The sequence below is a fragment of the Octopus bimaculoides genome, chromosome 12 (assembly GCF_046866305.1).
Source record: "Octopus bimaculoides isolate indiv1 chromosome 12, ASM4686630v1, whole genome shotgun sequence".
Lineage (NCBI taxonomy): Eukaryota > Metazoa > Mollusca > Cephalopoda > Octopoda > Octopodidae > Octopus > Octopus bimaculoides.
Window position 1 is genome coordinate 49,958,656 of NC_142939.1, and position 17,977 is coordinate 49,976,632.

Genomic DNA, 17,977 nt, shown 5'->3' on the forward strand with positions numbered 1-17,977 from the left:
ATGAATCGTTGTAGAGAATTCATCGGATTGAATTATCTGCTTCATATTAATTTAACATTAAACAACCTTAAAATCAACAAAGAAAATAAATCTAGCAAAAATGGCGTGAATTGTAATAATGAATTTTTCAACTAAAACACAATTTCATCATTAGAATCCCTAAATTTTCTACTCAAGTCAAGAAATTTCTTACTAGAGGAAATCTCCCCAGAATTGCAGACTTACACAAACTTGTGCAAAGATGTTTTAGAGCAATCTAACTTATTAAATTTGAGTATCTTACAACAAACCTTTCAAAGTAGTTGGTATTAACAGCTCAGTAAAATAAAAGGTGATTGCATAACATAATGGTTCTTTAACTTTGAGTTAGTCAAGGTAAGCATCCACAAGAATAAACTTTTAAGGATTATCTCAAAAAAGTATTGGAATTAGTTGATTCCCCCACCCACAAAAGACTGAGAGTCTTTTTTACAAATTTGATGACATATAAGGCCCATAGATATATATTTTACAAATTAGATGGCATATAAGGCCCATAGGTATATAAGACTTAAATCCAAGTTCATCAAGAAATACTAAGAGAGAATTTTTAGTTATTTTAATTTTTGTTGTAATATGTAGCTACAGCAGAAAAAAAATCTTGGACAAAATGTCTGGCAACAACAAGAAAATCTTTTTTTATTATGATACTACATTTTTTGTCTCATTTTTCTTTTATTTTTGTAAATTGAACCCAAACACCTAAAAGCAAACATTACATCAAATGTAGGTCAATTTAAGGGTGGACTTAGCCAGTGCAAAATTGCACAAATCCTTGGGATTCCTTTAGCCAGAGTCAACAGAGTGATTGTACAATTGAACAGCAGAGGAAAAGAATCAATAGCATCCTGCTCAGGGCAACCTGGACCGTCCAAAAGGTGTCTTTGGGGCTGCCAAGCAGATTGCAGAAAATAATCCTTGTTGTAAGACAGCTAATGCTGCAGAGCAACTCCCAATGAGTCGAAGTACTTCTGTGAGGTATTTCCATCAACTTGGCTACTATGGCAGAGCTGCCAGCAGGAAACATCTTAACATGTATCTGAAAGTGTGTGTGTGTGTGTGTGTACAGACACGACCAAATGTTTTTTTTTTCTTTTTTATTTGTTTCAATCATTGAACTGTGGCCATACTGGGGCACCGTTTTCAAGGGTTTAGTTGTACAAATCAACTCCATTACTTCTTTTGTTAAAGTCTGTCACTTTTTCTATTGATTTCTTTTGCTGAAACTGCTGTATGTGTGTGTGTGTGCGCCTCCTGAGTTTGAATCCCATCAAAGTCAACTTTGTTTTTCAACCTCCCAGGGTTGAGAGAATAAAGTACTTGTAAATACTGAATTGATTTCATCCCCTCACCTCCTTCCCCTTGAAATTTTAATTTTGTGTCTAAATTAGAAACTGTATTTCATGTTGTCTTTCTATGGCTAGGGTCTGAATCTTGCCATGATCTAATTTGTTGCTTTTCTATCAGCAAATTACACAGCAAATGAGTGTTAAAGTCAAATCCATCCACCATATATATATCCTTTCATTCTTTACATTAATGTAAGAGATCAGATGTAGTGTGCGAGAGAGAAGACTGTGCTGGTATGGTGTTGTAATGCACATAGACAAAGACAGGTGGGTAAAGAAGTGCCAATCTCTAACTGTGGAGGGAACCTGTAAAAGAGGTAGAACCAGGAAGATGTAGGACAAGGTGGTGAAATATGGTTTATGGATGTTGAAACTCATGGAGGCAATGGTAAGTGACTGAAACTTTTGGTGATTTGCAGTGCTTGAGAAGACATGTCATGCTAAGTGAAATTGTAGTCATTGCCAGTGCTGGTGACACATGAAAGGTACTTGTACTAATGACACCTTAAAGGCACCTGTGCCAGTGACAAGAAAATATATACCCAGTACATCAGGCCATTGAAATCAAGCCAGAACCGACTGGTACCTGGTGCAGCTCACCAGCTTACCATTTCCAATCAGTCTAACCCATATCAGCATGAAAACGGACGCTAAATGACGATGATGATAATTCTCAGCATATCGTCACCCTCATCTCCACCCTCGTCATCATTACGATTTTCAGAAGCTGCTGGAACAATACATGGCAGCTTCTATAGTTTCTAACACTAAACCTCCATATTATGTACCCTTAGATAAATGTCGACATTATATACCTTCAACTAAGCAACAACACTAAATACCTTCAACACTGTTCACTCTCAGACCATAGCTAAATCTCAACATTATATATCCTCAACGTTATATACTCTCAATTAAACCTCAACAATGTAAGCCTCTCGTTCTTGATATCTGCGTCAAACATCATTCTCACCGTATTGTCATTCTTATATACACCTTTGTTATCTTCTCCGTTATCTCTATTATTCCCAGAAGCAGCTAGAATAATACGTAGCAACTCCTATAGTTTCCAACACTAAAACTTCCACCAACATTAATTCTCCAAATACCGGACTTTCAGAGTGACGTCCCTTGCTACTTCAAATTAAAACCTTCAGCTGTTGTTCTTTCATATACCTTGTCTATACATATTCTCTAGAATCATCGATAATTCTTCACCTACCCTCAAAAAATTCCTTTCATAATCTAAGTGATTGAAATCTATAAATTCCCTGGAACAGATAAATGTCTTTAATATTGTTGTGAGTCTGTGATATATTATGGGACGTTCACGTCACCTTTTCAAGAGCCATTTTGTACGGCGTGGTCTCCCGTTCCTCACTTTAATCGTGGGTGGTTCCTTTTTACTTAAAGAATATGCAACTTTGAGGTATCAGTTTAGGAAATCGGAAATTACAACTGCTAAAGAAATCGCCGAAAAAACAGGAATTAAAGCTAAAGAAGAACCAGTAACACTTGAGAACATCTACGACGAAATGAAAAAGGAAGATATTGATACTTGGGTGAACATTCGAGGGCCTCGACCTTGGGAAGATTCGAAAACAGTACAAGATCTACAAAGGGAAAAGGCCAGTTCTTGAAGGTAACGGTTTGATAATTGCAGAAGCGTGAGTTTTACCTCGTCATAGAAGTTTGTCAAATGTATGAACAAATTAATTTTGTTTATATATCAATTTAAAAGCAAATTACTTATTTTAAACTGTAGTTATAGTGTCTAAAATAATGGGGTTTCTATTGTTTTAAATAATATACAAGCAAAAATAATAGTTAATTTCTAACTTTGGTTAACATTATCCCTAACTTTTAATATAAAGCAGAAAATTTGTTAGTGGGGGGGGGAGGCTTCTTGATTAATTAAATTTAATTAGTATATTTACCGGCTTTTAATGGAAGAAATGAAAGTTGAAGTCACATTTGGTGAAAATGAATGAATGACGAACGGCAAGGTAAACCGTTATTAATATTTAACGACTTCTTTATTAGTTGAATAAAACATAACTAATTATGTTTTGAAATATCGAAGTATGTAGTTTGGTGAATTGAAAACACAATATTTATGTCCTTTATTAAATTAACACCGGAGACTTTAAAATAGAGATAAAACCAAACCTTTGTCTCTTGTTATTTTTGTTAACTGTAACTACTGTCACTATTTTAAATATAAAGTACACTTCTGTCGTGATTTAGACACCTTTATTACCGCTGAACCGCATTTTAAATGTCTAAACTACAATTGAGTTGTTACTTAGACACTAAAGCATACATGAGCTGTTTTCGTACATTTAGACACACATTAATCATATTTTACATACCTATAGACGGTTAATATCTAGATCCAAACACCTAAACGACAACACGTGTGTCGTAATTTAGATAGCTATTATACAAGTAAGCTGGGTTGCTGTGAAAGAGGAAATGTAATATGAATCAGTTACATATATAATAATAATTATGGGTAATCTTCCAGTTTCGAGAGGTTAAAAAAGTAAATAAAATACAAGGGAAATAACTGAACGTCTTACCAGTATTATCCGTACTACTTTGTTTATAAATAAATCACGTGATTTGATTAACGTTAACTGTTTATTTATAAATCACACACGTGATTGAATATCATAGTTTCTTATGAGAAATCGAAAATGTCTCGTGGAAGACCCCCTGCACAACATCTAACCCTAACCCGAAACTTTAAAAAAAAAAATTCCGTCGCATGCTGTTTTAGAGAAAAAGTAGTACGGATAATACTGGTAAGTCGTTCAGTCATTTCCCTTGAATATTTTTATTTATTTCTTTTACCTCTCGAAACTGGAAGATTACCATAATTATGTTTACTGTGAAGTGGAAGAACGTGTTCGTTCCTCTCCTGTAGTAGTTTGGTAATTTTTTTATTCGCTCCTTTCATGCTTCTGTCTTCCTAAAATAAGTTCAAAATTACAAGATGCCTGTGTCACTTCTGACGCTATGTCAGCGTACTCTCCTCTATTTTGGTCTCAACCATATTCCACAGACACAGATTATCCTGTATATTTGATATAGTCAACTATTTTAAGACCGTAAATTACTGTTTGAGGGGAGTTTAGCAGCAATTTTTTGCAGGTCAAGCAACCACTTAGTATCTTCCTCATGCCCCTTCCTTACCATCAACATCAGAGAATTACAACCAACTCTCTCTCTCTCTCTCTCTCACTCTCTCTCACACACACAGCAAAAATAATTGCACCTTTTCCATAACATTCTCAACACAGAAAACAGTAAAGAAAGTAAAACAATACTTTTAACAATCATCATCGCTTTAACATCCACTTTTCTATGTTTGCATGGGTTAGACGGAATTTGTTGAAGCAGCAAGTTTTCTACAGCCAGATGCCCTTCCTGTCATCAATCCACACCTGTTTCCAAGTAAGCAGTGTTTCCCCGTGGCCATATACGTTTCCATGGAAGGTTGCAAATGAAGGACACCGTTTGTATGACAGGGATACTCGTTTACAACTAATCATGCGAAATCAAGACCAGGGTACACTAACGCACTCACACACACACACACACACATCCCTTAGCTACTAGAAATAAGGTTGGACAATTTGGTGATAGCATTTGAGCCAGAAATATGTGTTAAGGGCTGTCCCTTTATGTCCAGACTATAGCCTGTCCTTTTCCTTTATGTCATGTTAACTTTGGAGTGAGTCTACAGATTATCTCCCTTCTCATGAGCTGGTCTCGATTGACATTTGATAATTATGACATAGCCTCGAGAGGAGGAAATAATTTTGTTAAATCAAGAATTTATGGTGTGTCGACTTTGATTAAAGTGAAATGATGATGATACATATATTTGTATACATATGTATACAGTTCCACTGTGTGGCACCTTGAGCAAGTGTCTTCTACTATAGCTTTGGGTCAACCAAAGCCTTGTGAGTGGATTTGGTAGACAGAAATTGAAAGAAGCCTGTCATATATATGTGTGTTTGTGTTTGTGTCCTCCCCGATGCTTGACAACTGGCATTGGTGTGTTTACATCCCTGTAAGTTAGCAGTTTGGCAAGAGTTTTAAAAAAAAGTCCTGGAGTCAAATTGTTTGACTGAAACCCTTTAAGGCGGTGCCCCAGCATGGTCGCAGTCAAATGACTGAAACAAGTAAAAGATTAAAAATAAAATGATGAACTTCACCAACACTGACATCCTGTCTCCAAATCACAACAGGAATTGAAACCACTTCACTTAACAATCATGCTACTTACAAACATAACACGAAGGGTACATGATGGCCTCAACAATAAAAAAAAAAGCTTAGCACACCACACCCTGTACCATTCTGCACTCCCATTGATATTAGCAAAAGGTTCCAATTCTCTTCTTGGATCTTTTTTAAAACAGGGGCCACATTTTTCATTAACGAAACACTTTGAAACTTGGAACACTGGTAGAATGTGTCATATAAAACATCTTTTTCTCTTAGTCTTCTTTAAAAAAAAAGAAATCCCTAAGTTATTCCATGTTAAAGTTGTCGTATTTCTGTAATTTCAACCAATCACTGACGTCCATTCAGCGGATATACATTAAGTGCCGACTACATAAACAAACGATTCTGAAACAATTCTATCGGTGATAGGGTTAGGGTTAGGGTAAAACAGCAAATTTAAAAAGAAAAAAGCAAATAAAACGAAGAAAAAAAAAAGAAAATGAAAAAAGCAAATTTAAAATGAAAAAAGCAAATAAAATGAAGCTATGGCTTAATCAGCCAAAGGAGTAAATGTAAACAACTGAATACTTGTCAGTGATTGGTTGAAATTATCGAAATAAGACAATTTTTTACATGAAATAAATTCGAATACAAAAATATTTTTCTGTTCTATAACACAAAATAGATAAGTATACGAAGTTTGAAAGTCTTTCGGTACCAAAAACACTACGTAAAACATTAATGAAAAATGTGGCCCCCGTTTTAAAAAAGATCCCTATTCTTTGCTTTCCTCTTTTCTTCCATGCAATTGTAAACAATGGTGTCATTTGATACAGGCTTCTGACCAGTTTCCAACTCACTTATATCTAACATCAACAGTTACAAGGAAACTCCTATATCTCCATGAACTAGGTTCAAAGAGCACCAGATTTCCACTGATGCTTACATCTTTTCCCGATATAAAACTTCCCTTCTTAATATTGGTGAAAGGTATGAGTTCCTGCTCACTTCATGACAAGTATCTTCAACTATACCTTTGAGTTCACCAATACCTTTTAGGTAGAATTGGTAGACAGAAACTGTATGGAGACCCTTCATGTATACTTGATTAGTTTGTTTATCATGTTAGCTTGAGTTAGACAAATATATTGTCGAGGCATTGTTCTACAGCTGGATGACCTTCCTGTCACTTACCCGTACCTGTTTTTTCAAATAATGGATCTCTTATTCCACATGTTTTCGAAGCTACAAAATCAACAAATTGTTTACTCACAGGTGAAATGGCAACACTACCACATGTACATCAGTGATTTTTCAGAGGAGCACAAATATAAAGGAACACACAAAGACATACACACGCGCGCAGATATATCAAAAGAATTGATTAGGTTTGATCTCAGAATGCTGGATTTCATGAAAGACTGCAGCAAATGGATATATTGTCCAATGTACCCTTCTCTATTAAGGGAGACCAAATACTAAGATATGAGACATGATGATCAACATCACCATTGTCCATCACTGAGGAGATCAAAGAAGGTTGAAATCATGTGTTCTAGTGTTCTTGGTGCTGGAAATGGCAGGGATTTATCTCCCCTCTAGCGAAATAACATGAGTGCATTGTGCACCATAAAGCCAATATGAGAACTTCTTTCATGGTATCTACTGCAGTATTGTTTGTTCTAACAGAACATCCATGTTTAAGAGGGAATAAATATTACCTCTCTTTATTTAAGATGGTAGTGAGTAACTGGAAGGATGTTTGATTGCTATTTCTCGCAAGTCAAACTACAACATAGTGTCGCTCACCTGTTCACTCATATTTCATAGTTGAATGGCTAGCAGCAGGAATGGTCTCTATCCAGATGTAAAATACCTTGTTCTAATAAATATACTGTTCCATTATTATAAACATTGAACTGTATTTGTAAAGTGAAAAGCAAATACAGAAAACCTATTTTTCTAACTTTACAACAGTAAATGAGTTGGACTTTTCCCTGAAAAAATAGCAGAATAGCAGAAATGAACGACACTGCTCATATGACAGTGGCACTCATTTACAACCATCATGCAATTTCAAAACAAGGACACACACACACACAACAACTGTCTGTTACACACACACACCACACTGTCTGTCACCATGGGTACGCATCTTCTACTATAACCATTGTCCAACCAGAGCTTCATTGGTGGAACAAATATCATCGTGTCCTTTGTTTCCAATCTCCCATAAAAATGTCTGGTTATAGGGAATATTACCTTGGAAACAGGCAAAGGTTGGCAACAGGAAAAGCATCCAGCTGTAAAAAAAAAATTACCTCAACAAATTCTGTCTGACCAATATAAGCATGGAAAAGTGAATGTTAATCCTTTAGATGCCAACCCACCTGAGGCTACTTGGGTTCTGTGGCACAAACTTACATTTTAAAGTGGTCTCAATTATAATTTTTATCAAAATTTTATGGTAATTTGTTCCAGACCCAAGCTTAATAATTATAAAGGTATTTTATTAAATTCTTCATTATTTTAAAAATTAATTGAAACAGGCAGCATGTGTTGATAGAAATATGGTTACAGGAGGGTTAAACGATGATGATGGTTCTTTCAGTTTCCTCTTTGCAAATCCACTCACTGAAGCTTTGGTTGGCCTGGAACTATAGCAGAAGACATTTGTCCATGGTGCCATGCAGTGGGACTGAACCTGTAACCATGTGGTTGGAAAGCAAACTTCTTACACACAGCCACACCTTATATCATCTATATGGGACGTTTTATGTGTTATGATGTATGTTTATAAGTGCAAAACCTATTAAGTAATATTGTAATTGAGTTTTTCCTGTATTGAGATACATAAATAATTCATTGTTTCACTCCAGCTTTAAATACACAAAAACAAAAGTAAACAAGGGGTAAAAAAAATGTCTATTAGTTTCCTGTCAACTTACAGCTTGGTGCTTGACAAACAACTATCTGGTATTTAAGGAAATTCTTTCATCTCAGTTCTTAAGTAGTAATATCAGGGATGTATTTTAACTCCACCCAAATTTTTGTTTTTTTTTTGTTTTTGATTAATCTGTTTCATTTCTCCTTGACCAATTGCATTCACAGATTGTTGAGCTTTTGACTTTCATTTTTACTTAGCCCCGCCTACCATTAAGTAATTTTGAAAATTCTTTCCTCTGTGTGTGTGTGAGTATGTTCAATGCTCCTAAGAATTGTTAATGAGAACTATATCATCATTTACCATTTTTAAAACCATCCTAGAAATGTAGCTATATTAACATTACAATAATTATTAACAGGACCCATAGAAATTCCATATTTTGTCAGTGATGTTATTCCTATTTTGATGTATAAATTTATAAACCTTCATAACACTGATTCCTTATGTTAGTTATATTTGAATATGTCTTTGATTTTCTTCCATAGTTAAAGTTATTTAAAGTATAACACTCAAACACACATGACAAACTGAAGATTTTTATTATTATTATTATTATCATCACAGTGGTGAGCTGGCAGGATCACTAGTATGCTTCTCAAATCTGCTGGTGTTGTGCTTAAATTAGAAACAATTATTATCTCTTTTTTGATGATAAGTTAAGGTGCCATATTTAACACTAGAGCTATTAATGTTTGGATCTACTGTGTGGCACCTTAGGCAAGTGTCTTCTACTATAGCCTTGGGCCGACCAAAGCCTCATGAGTGGAACTGGTAGACAGAAACTGAAAGACGCCTGTTGTACATATATATGTGTGTATATATTTATGTGTGTGTGTGTCTGTGTTTGTACCCTTACCATCACATGACAACCGATGGTGGTGTGTTTATGTCTCCGTAACTTAGTGGTTCGGCAAAAGAGACTGATAGAATAAGTACTAGGCTCACAAAGAATAAGTCCTGGAGTCGATTTGTTCGACTAAAATCCTTTAAGGTGGTGCTGCAATCAAATGACTGAAACGAGTAAAAGAATAAAAGAATATGTCTATAATTACTTAGTAGAGAGATTAAAGAGCTAGACTGCAGGGTTCCAGTCATTAGTAGAAAGTTGTAATCAGATTTAAACTCATATTCCCATAAGTACTGTAATCTAACACTTTGAAACCTTCTCACAGCCTGTTTGATTATAATAATATCTGAAACAATCTTTGTTTTTGTTTTTCTTTCCTTTTTTTATTGCAGTAAGAAAATGCCATGACAACAGAGACTCTAAAAATCATCCTAGATCAATCTTAGACTAACAGATGGCATCAGTATAGAATGTAAGTCAGGTTTCTTCATTATATAAATTTTCAATCAATGGGTCACATTGTTGAAATGGTGTTCATTTCAGGAACTGACTTTGATAATTTTATTCTATACCAATGTAGATATGGGCATAGTCGGGCAGTTAAGATGTTTGCTTTCCAACTTCACGGTTTCAGGATCAGTCCTGCTGCATGAAACCTTGGGCAAGTGTCTTCTCTTCCACTATAGCCCTGAGCTGACCAAAGCTCTGTATGTGTGCATGTATGGTGGATGAGTGTGTGTGTGTATGTTTGTCTCTGCTTGTCTTGATATTGCATGGTAATTATAAATGCATGTCACTATCATATTAGCAGTGTTAATCATTTCCAACATTCTACAAAGACATGTCTTTATTTTGGAAACAGGCGAGAATTGGCAACATGAAGGGCATCCGGTCATAGAAATGGAGTTTATTTTGCAATAAATTCCATTCAGCCCATTCTAGCACTGAAAAAGAGATGTGAAAATGAGATTGATGATGATGATGATGATGATGAGTAAAGACCACAGACTGTAAGGGACATGGAATTTGTAACAACATTAGGCCAGTGGGGCAGTGTTTTTGACTATGGAACGATTGGTGATAGGGAAGATACCCAGCATAAACCATGACAAAAGTACGTCTTCTGTAAAAACAAATGATTAATATTTTAGTTTGGTATTGCCTGTCTCAAATGAGGAAGAACCAGAACATGTGACTTGATTCTAAGTTGGAACAGACCCAACAACCCATGCCAGAATAATAAATGGCGGTATGATGGTGATGATGATGATTAACTTCATTGTTAGAAATAAAAGATGCTTTGATATTTCTAAATAGAAAGTTTATTTTGCAATGTCTTGGTTTTTTTCCCATCTTTCTTCCTTTTATTTGTTCTGTACTGTAGTAGGGAATTACTTGTGACAGACTAGCTCTCTATCCAGTAGGTAAATTCATCTTAAATTCACTTACAACTAGAGAATCTAAATTTAAGCATAAACTGTGTGGAATTTTGTGATTCAAGAAAGGATATGCTTTAAATTATGTATTCTAGACAAAGAACAAGTTGATTTTTCAGATGTAATGAAGACCTGTGACATATCTAAAATAACATACGAGTAACACAAGTTAATTTAATCAAGTGTACCTTCCCAATGGGCAAAAGCATCAGTTAATTCTGTTTAAAATAATTTTGCTATTTATTTACCTCCAGATCATTCTAAGTGAATAGACCTATAAGCAAAGGAATTCCAACCATGACCATCCCTCTTAGGAATGTCTAGAACCAAATTACCAATTGTCTTCTTTTTCAGGATAGTAGGGTTTGACTTGAAGGACATTTGGCTACTATTTCTAGCAGGTTAAGCTATGGTTTATTAGGTTTCTTTTTTGTTAGCTTGAATTACTTGTCGAGGTGAGGAAAAGATTAAAGTTTAACCTAGTTATGTCTCCTTTCCATTTTTGATGTGGGTTGGATTGGATATCAAAGTCTAAGTCGGTTCTCATTTGGAGTTACTGCCCTTCTAGACAGGTTGGGAAACCACAACTTACTTATATGTTCTATTTCTGGGAGCATTTCTACAGCTGGATACCCTCCTAATAGCAGCCACTTTAGAAAGAGCATATATATATATATATATATAAGGGTAAAATAACACAAGGATGAAGGTTAACAGGCTTTAATAGGAGATCACATGACATTTGTTTTTACACTGCACACCAGTTTTGAATTGCTGAGTTTATATTCATACACCATTACAGAAGATTGTTCTTTAAAATTAGCATAATACATTTGAATATTTTTCAGCAACAGCTGTGTATAGGTTCTTCATCAAGTGGAATAAATAAATGTGTGTGTGTGTCTGTGTGTGCTCAGGCTTGATCTCTTTGGCTGGATGCTCTTCCTAATGCCAACCATTTTACAGCATGTACTGGGTGCTTTTTATGTGGCACCAGCACTGGTATCAATTCTGCTGTTGTAGTTGGGTTTTCTTGAGTACAGCAAGGCACCATATATATATATATATATATATATACATGCACACATACATATATACATATGCACTTTCATTTTTCTTTTCTTTCTTTTTTTTTTTTGGACAGAAATTTCCTGCACACTTTGTTGTATCAAGAGTGTGCTGATGAAAATGGTGCCGCCAAGAAGCATATTGTTTATTTCTTATCTATCTATGGGTTTGACCCATCCCTTACACTGCAATGTGAAAAGGTGCTCAGGAATAAAAAGGAAAAAAAATACTGATAAAAACAATATTCATTTGCTCAGATAAAAAATGTTTAAATTAAAACACAAAATGACAATATATTTTTGTATCTAGATTTTTAATGACCGAAACAAAAACTGTTTTATCATTTGAAACTTTTGAAGAAATATTGTTGAAAGAAAATAGTTGATTTGATATCACTGTGCTATAAACATTAGTTTCTAATAGTTTGGAATTTTGTAGAGCAACAGACAAAACACATTGCTGTTCTTTACATTCTGTGTTCTAATCCTACCCAAGGCTGAATTTTGTGTTTCATCTTTCCACTGCTGATAAACTATAGTACCAGTCAAATACTGGGGAGAATGATCTATATCGGTGGTTCTGAACCAGGAGTCCATATGGTCCCTGAGGTCCCATGTAAAATTTTGTGGGGTCCATGCAAGAAAATTGTAAATTTGGCATCCACAATAGTATTTTAAGGAACCCTGAAAAGTTTTGCTCGTGTTGTATGTATTGGTATGTATTGCAAGAAACAGCTAAGTTTCTTTCTTTGACTTTTTACATAGTTTATCTTAGAGAAGTTAATGTGTGAAAAACAAAATAAGAATTTTGAAGGAAGTTCCTATAAAACTAATTTTTAAGCATTGAATAGCTATGGGGGTCCACCAGAGTAAAATAGTTATCAAAGGGGCCCACAGATAAAAAAAAAAAAAATGGTGGAGAGTCCCTGATCTATATAGTCAACTGAATCCCTCATTCCAAAATTTCTGGTCTTGTGTCTTTAACAGTTATTATGTTGGAATCTTGAAAATAAAAAGTAAACAATAACAACCAATGTAATGTGTGTCCGTCTTTGTTTTTCTTCTCATTTTGCCATCTTGTTCACCATCACCATCATCATTATTATCATCTACATTGTCATTGATATCATAATTTTTTTTTTCCCCCAGTTTTTTTTTTCCTTTTCACTTTTATGGTTTACATAGTTCTGTCATATAAATACCAATTTCGCAATAGCCCTGCTCTTGATAACTTTGCTCAACTCCCAAGGTTCTTGTGTGAATAAATAGGAACTACTTAATTTTTTGCTTCTTTTTTTTTTTTATACTTTCTTATGGATGTTTTCTGTTCTTAATTGTTTGTTGTCCCAATTTCTTTTTACCTTTTACTCTTTCTCCTCTCTTCTCTCACTCACTCTCTCTCTCTCTCTCTCTCTCTCTCTCTCTCTCTCCTGCCTTTTTGTGTGCCTGTTTACTGCCTACTTAAATACCTATCTACAAATCTTCTACTCTTATTCTTAACCATTCTTATCAACAGTACACTCTGGGTCTCCTTTCACATTCAACATTTGATGCCCCAAATTTCAAACTTTGTGTTTCTTATCTCACATCTGCTGGAATTCCTACTTAATATTGGTGTAGACCCCCAGCATTCACCATTCCAGTTCAGCATCTCTTTGTACATCTTGTTTACCATTAACTGTGCATCCACTTGTTTAACCCTTTCAAAATCAATCTGCTCCATAAAGTTTGGTCAGAAGCTTGATTCCTCTTGATTCCAGCATTAATTAATAATAACGCTTTTGTTCTATCCGTTTTCCATTGAAATCATAACTATAGTTAAAAGGAAGGACTTATCATAAGTCACTTGCTATGTGGACAGTTGAAATGATCTACTTGTGATAAGTCTTTTGTTATGTAGGCAGTTGATATGATCACATCTGTGATGAGTCTTTTGCTACAGAAACAACAGTTTACAAGATCTTGTCAGTGTTAAGTGTGTTGCTATAGAAACAAGCAGTTCACATGATCACACCTACAATATGCCTGTTGCCAGTGAAACAACAGCTTACAAGATATCTATGATAAGTTTGTTGCTACTGAAACAAACAGTTGACATAACTGTGAATGCCTCTCTGCTCATGTGAAACAAACAATACTTCTGCTTACATTCAATAAAAAACTACTTAGCCATCTAGTTGGTCTGTTATATATAATAAACATGGCTGGAATTTTTTTCACATATAATGTGACATGTTCCCAGTGTCTTGTCCATTCTGACCAGCTAAAAAACGTATCACTGATGGCTTGATTGTTAGCTTACTTGTATATTCTTCATCAAATACGATGACATCAGCTTGCATATGCTTGAGAATAAAAAGTTGCATGTAGTTTGATGGCCATCTCATGTTTTTGCTGTTACCATACTGCCTCTTTTCAGCATGACTACGTATAGGTTTATACGTAAGGTATGAACAATTTGTTTCGGGAAAATTTCACGAACATGTTGTTGCATAGGGTTTGACCCCAGGAATTTTCCCCAGAGAACTAGTCAGGCATAGTGGAGGATGAGAAAGTAAAATGAATTGTTAATGCTTTGTGATATTTCAGATGAGGGTGGGGACCACAAATACCTACAACAATGTTGTTTGTGTATGACTATTCTTGGTCCTTATATACAATATCTGCATTAAAAATTCACAGACAATAAGAACCTGTGTAAAATCATATACTTAGATCTGTGCTGAATGTTTCCAAACCTAATCTGCTTTCATAGCCATGCCCTGTTAAAGTGCTGAGGTTGACATTAGTATCAACTGAGACCTCTGATGTAAGCAGTAGTGGCAAGAACGTATGTATGTATGTATGTATATATGTGTGCATGTATTTGTGTGAATACTGATTTGTTACTGGATGAAGATGTCTTCATCTTATCCTTCATCTTATCAGGCACAGGAATATGAGAAAAAATTATGCCTTGCCCTAAACAGATAAGCAAGAATATTCACTTTATGGCAGCTTCTGCACTTTTCCCCTTATCTGGACCAGGGGCCACAAAAGGAGCAACAAACAGCTGTTCCCATAGGACCTGTTGGTGCCATACTATGACACAAACACAGCCACCTTTTGAACTCTCCTTGCTTTTCCTGGAATCATATGAACATCAGAAACTTGTAAATAGCTTCTGCTGTGACTGGATTCAAATCAGCTGCATAAAATATTGATAACACCACAGCTCTTGTTTCTTCATAATTCAGTAAGTAAGCTCTCATGGTTGTTCCCATGTACATATAATCCTATGAATATGGTTTGTATTAATTCATTCATTTTGTAAAATATGTAATGAAGGTTGTAATTTAATCAATATATACGAATAGATAAGGTAGTGATCTGGCAGAATCACTAGCATGCTGGGTAAAATGCTGAACAGTATTTTGTTCGTCTTTACGTTCTGAGTTCAAATTCTGCAAAAGTCAACTTTGCCTTTCATCCTTTCAGAGTTGATGAATAAATACCAGCTGAACTCTGGGGTCAATTGACTTATCCTCTCCCTGAAATTGTTAGTTGTTTACCAAAATTTGAAACGTTTTTATTAGTGAAAGTTTTATCTTTTTAATTCATTTTTTATTTCCTTAAACTAAAAAGCACATCATATCTATCAAATCTGTTAAAAGAAGATAAGCCATACTTTTTAGTTCATTTCAATTATATCCAAAAGTACAGGTTTGATTAAATGGCAAGATTTCAAAAGAATTTTTCAAAATTCCTTGCTTGTTTTTAATATATTAACATGATGTTTTCAAATATGGTGACTTACAGTGTGGAATTTCCACAGGTCCCACTAATAATAACAATTGTTTTAAATTTTGGCAGGAGACCAACAATTTTTAGGGGAGGGCGTTGGTTGATTACACTGACCTTTGTACTTGACTGGTACTTTATTTTATTGACCCTGGAAGGATGAAAGGTAAAGTTGACTTCAGTGGGATTTGAATTTAGAGCGTAAAAGCGCTGGAAATAATGCCGTTAAGCATGTTGTCCAATGCATTAATAATTCTGCTAATCCACTACTCATAATAATAATAATAATAATAATAATAATAATGACGATTTTACTTAATGATAGTAATTCTTAAGGTGATGTGATATGATAAGCAACCATTATTAATGCTCCCCCCCCCCCTTATCAGCAGATTTAGGTGAGGGTGTGGTACAAACAGGCAGCAAAACTGTAAATCATGTAAAATGCCACCACATGCATCCTTAGCAATATCTGTTCCTTGCCCCGCCCTTAATCTAGCTTATTAGGAGCAACTACTTGAGAATAAACTTTACGCTAAGAATTCTTCTTCCCATTCCATCCCATTATATGCATATTCTCTTTTTATTCTGCAATATTTGTTTCTTTGAGATGGATTGGTAACTTTCACTTGCCATGTTTTCTTTGTGCTCTTGCACAGGAAAAAAAAAATGAGAACTAATTGTCTTTGTTGTCTGCTTGAAAAGAAAAAATCAAATAAAAAAAAAAACGAAAAAAAAAGCAGTACCAGAAGAATTTCCAGATATTTTTTTCTTTTTTTTTTTTTTTTTTTACCAAGAATGTGGCACAAATATTTTTAAAGGAATAGTCTTCAGCAACAGAAAAGCACTTTATTTTTACTCAGCAACATGTAAGTACAGGGAGACAGTGAACAAGGGAAGAAAAAAGCCTGGAAAAAAAATTTACAAAAGCTTCCACTCCAACTGTTGTGCTACACAAGAAATTCTTAAACACAGTCTTCAGCAACCTGAGTGCTCTGTTTTTATATTACTTTTAAAAATCAGTTAAAGGCAGAGCTGGAATGTGGTTGAAACAAATCCAATAACTGAGTCTTCAGCGTTTTCATGACATCGGCACAAGGCCACACATCTGGGAGAATAAGAATGGCTGATTAAGTCACCCTAGTAAACGACTGAGAATATATTTTAACAAATTTGAAAAGACAAAACTTAAAGTCTATTGTAGTTAATGTTCAGGACTCAAAATACAAAAGGAGGTACTAATTTCTACAAGGTATTATATTTGATACTTTACCTATTCTGCCAATCCATCATGACTACCACCACCACCACCATAATGATAATGATAATAATAATTTCTGCTGTTGGTCCAAGGCTTGAAATTTCAGGGGAAGGGGCTATTCAATTACTTCAATCTCAGTGCTCATATGGTACTTATTTTATCAGCCCTGAAAGGATGAAAGGCAAAGTCAATCTTTGTGGAATTTGAACTCAGAACATAAAGCTGGAAAAAATACCTCTAAGCATTTTGTCCTGTTGCTAATGATTCCATCAGCTCACAGCCCTTTCGTTTCAAATTCTGGCACATGGCCAGCAATTTTAGGAGGAGGAGGGGTTTAGTCATCACATTGACCTGAGTACATGCTAGTACTTTGTTTTAGTACTTTGTACTGGAAGGACGAATGGCAAAGTTGACCTTGGTGAGTTTTAACCACACACTATAAAGATCTGGAAATAATGAATCTTGATGATGATTATGATAATTGTGACGATGATGATCATGATGACAACAATGGTGAAGATGATGATGAGGAGGAGGAGAAGGAGGATGGTAAGCGTTTTTAACATTGGCCCAAGGTCACCATTTTTTGGGGGCATGGCATGGAACAACAATCTCAATAATTTATGACAGCAAGCAAGAGATGCACAACGTCAGTTTATATTTGGTATCAAATTACTTCTTAATACAATTTATATGCCATTATCCAAAATAATAGTGTGCATTAAGTAAGAGAAGGCTTTCTCAAATAAATTATCTAAACTACTTTGGAGTATTTTGGGTGGAGTACATGTAGTTTGTTTATAGTAAATAACAGGATGTAAAGGTGGAATTTTGCTTCCTAAATACTTTTAAATATTTCTTGAGAGGATGGCTGGACCAAACTACAAAATATCAGCACAACCATATGGTGGGGGTCAACAGGCCACACCCGATCAAATTGTCCAGATTTTACATATACTTATTATGTTCCAGACTATTATTTCAACTACGGAGTCTTTATTTACATTGT

General features: G+C 34.9%; 1 protein-coding gene across 2 annotated transcripts; it reads left to right on the plus strand.

Moving 5' to 3' along the window:
- The first annotated feature begins 2,506 nt into the window (after positions 1–2,506).
- LOC106875376 (cytochrome c oxidase assembly protein COX16 homolog, mitochondrial) lies at positions 2,507–12,961 on the plus strand. Of its 2 annotated transcripts, none has more exons than XM_089361029.1 (3): positions 2,507–3,030; positions 9,817–9,896; positions 12,005–12,961. In XM_089361029.1, exon 1 carries the CDS (start codon positions 2,708–2,710, stop codon positions 3,026–3,028), a length of 321 nt encoding a protein of 106 aa, XP_089217155.1. In that variant the 5' UTR covers positions 2,507–2,707; the 3' UTR covers positions 3,029–3,030; positions 9,817–9,896; positions 12,005–12,961. The 2 variants fall into 2 exon arrangements, with proteins under 2 accessions (XP_089217155.1, XP_089217157.1); XM_089361031.1 differs by having other exon boundaries at positions 2,573–3,089.
- The last annotated feature ends 5,016 nt before the right edge of the window (positions 12,962–17,977 follow it).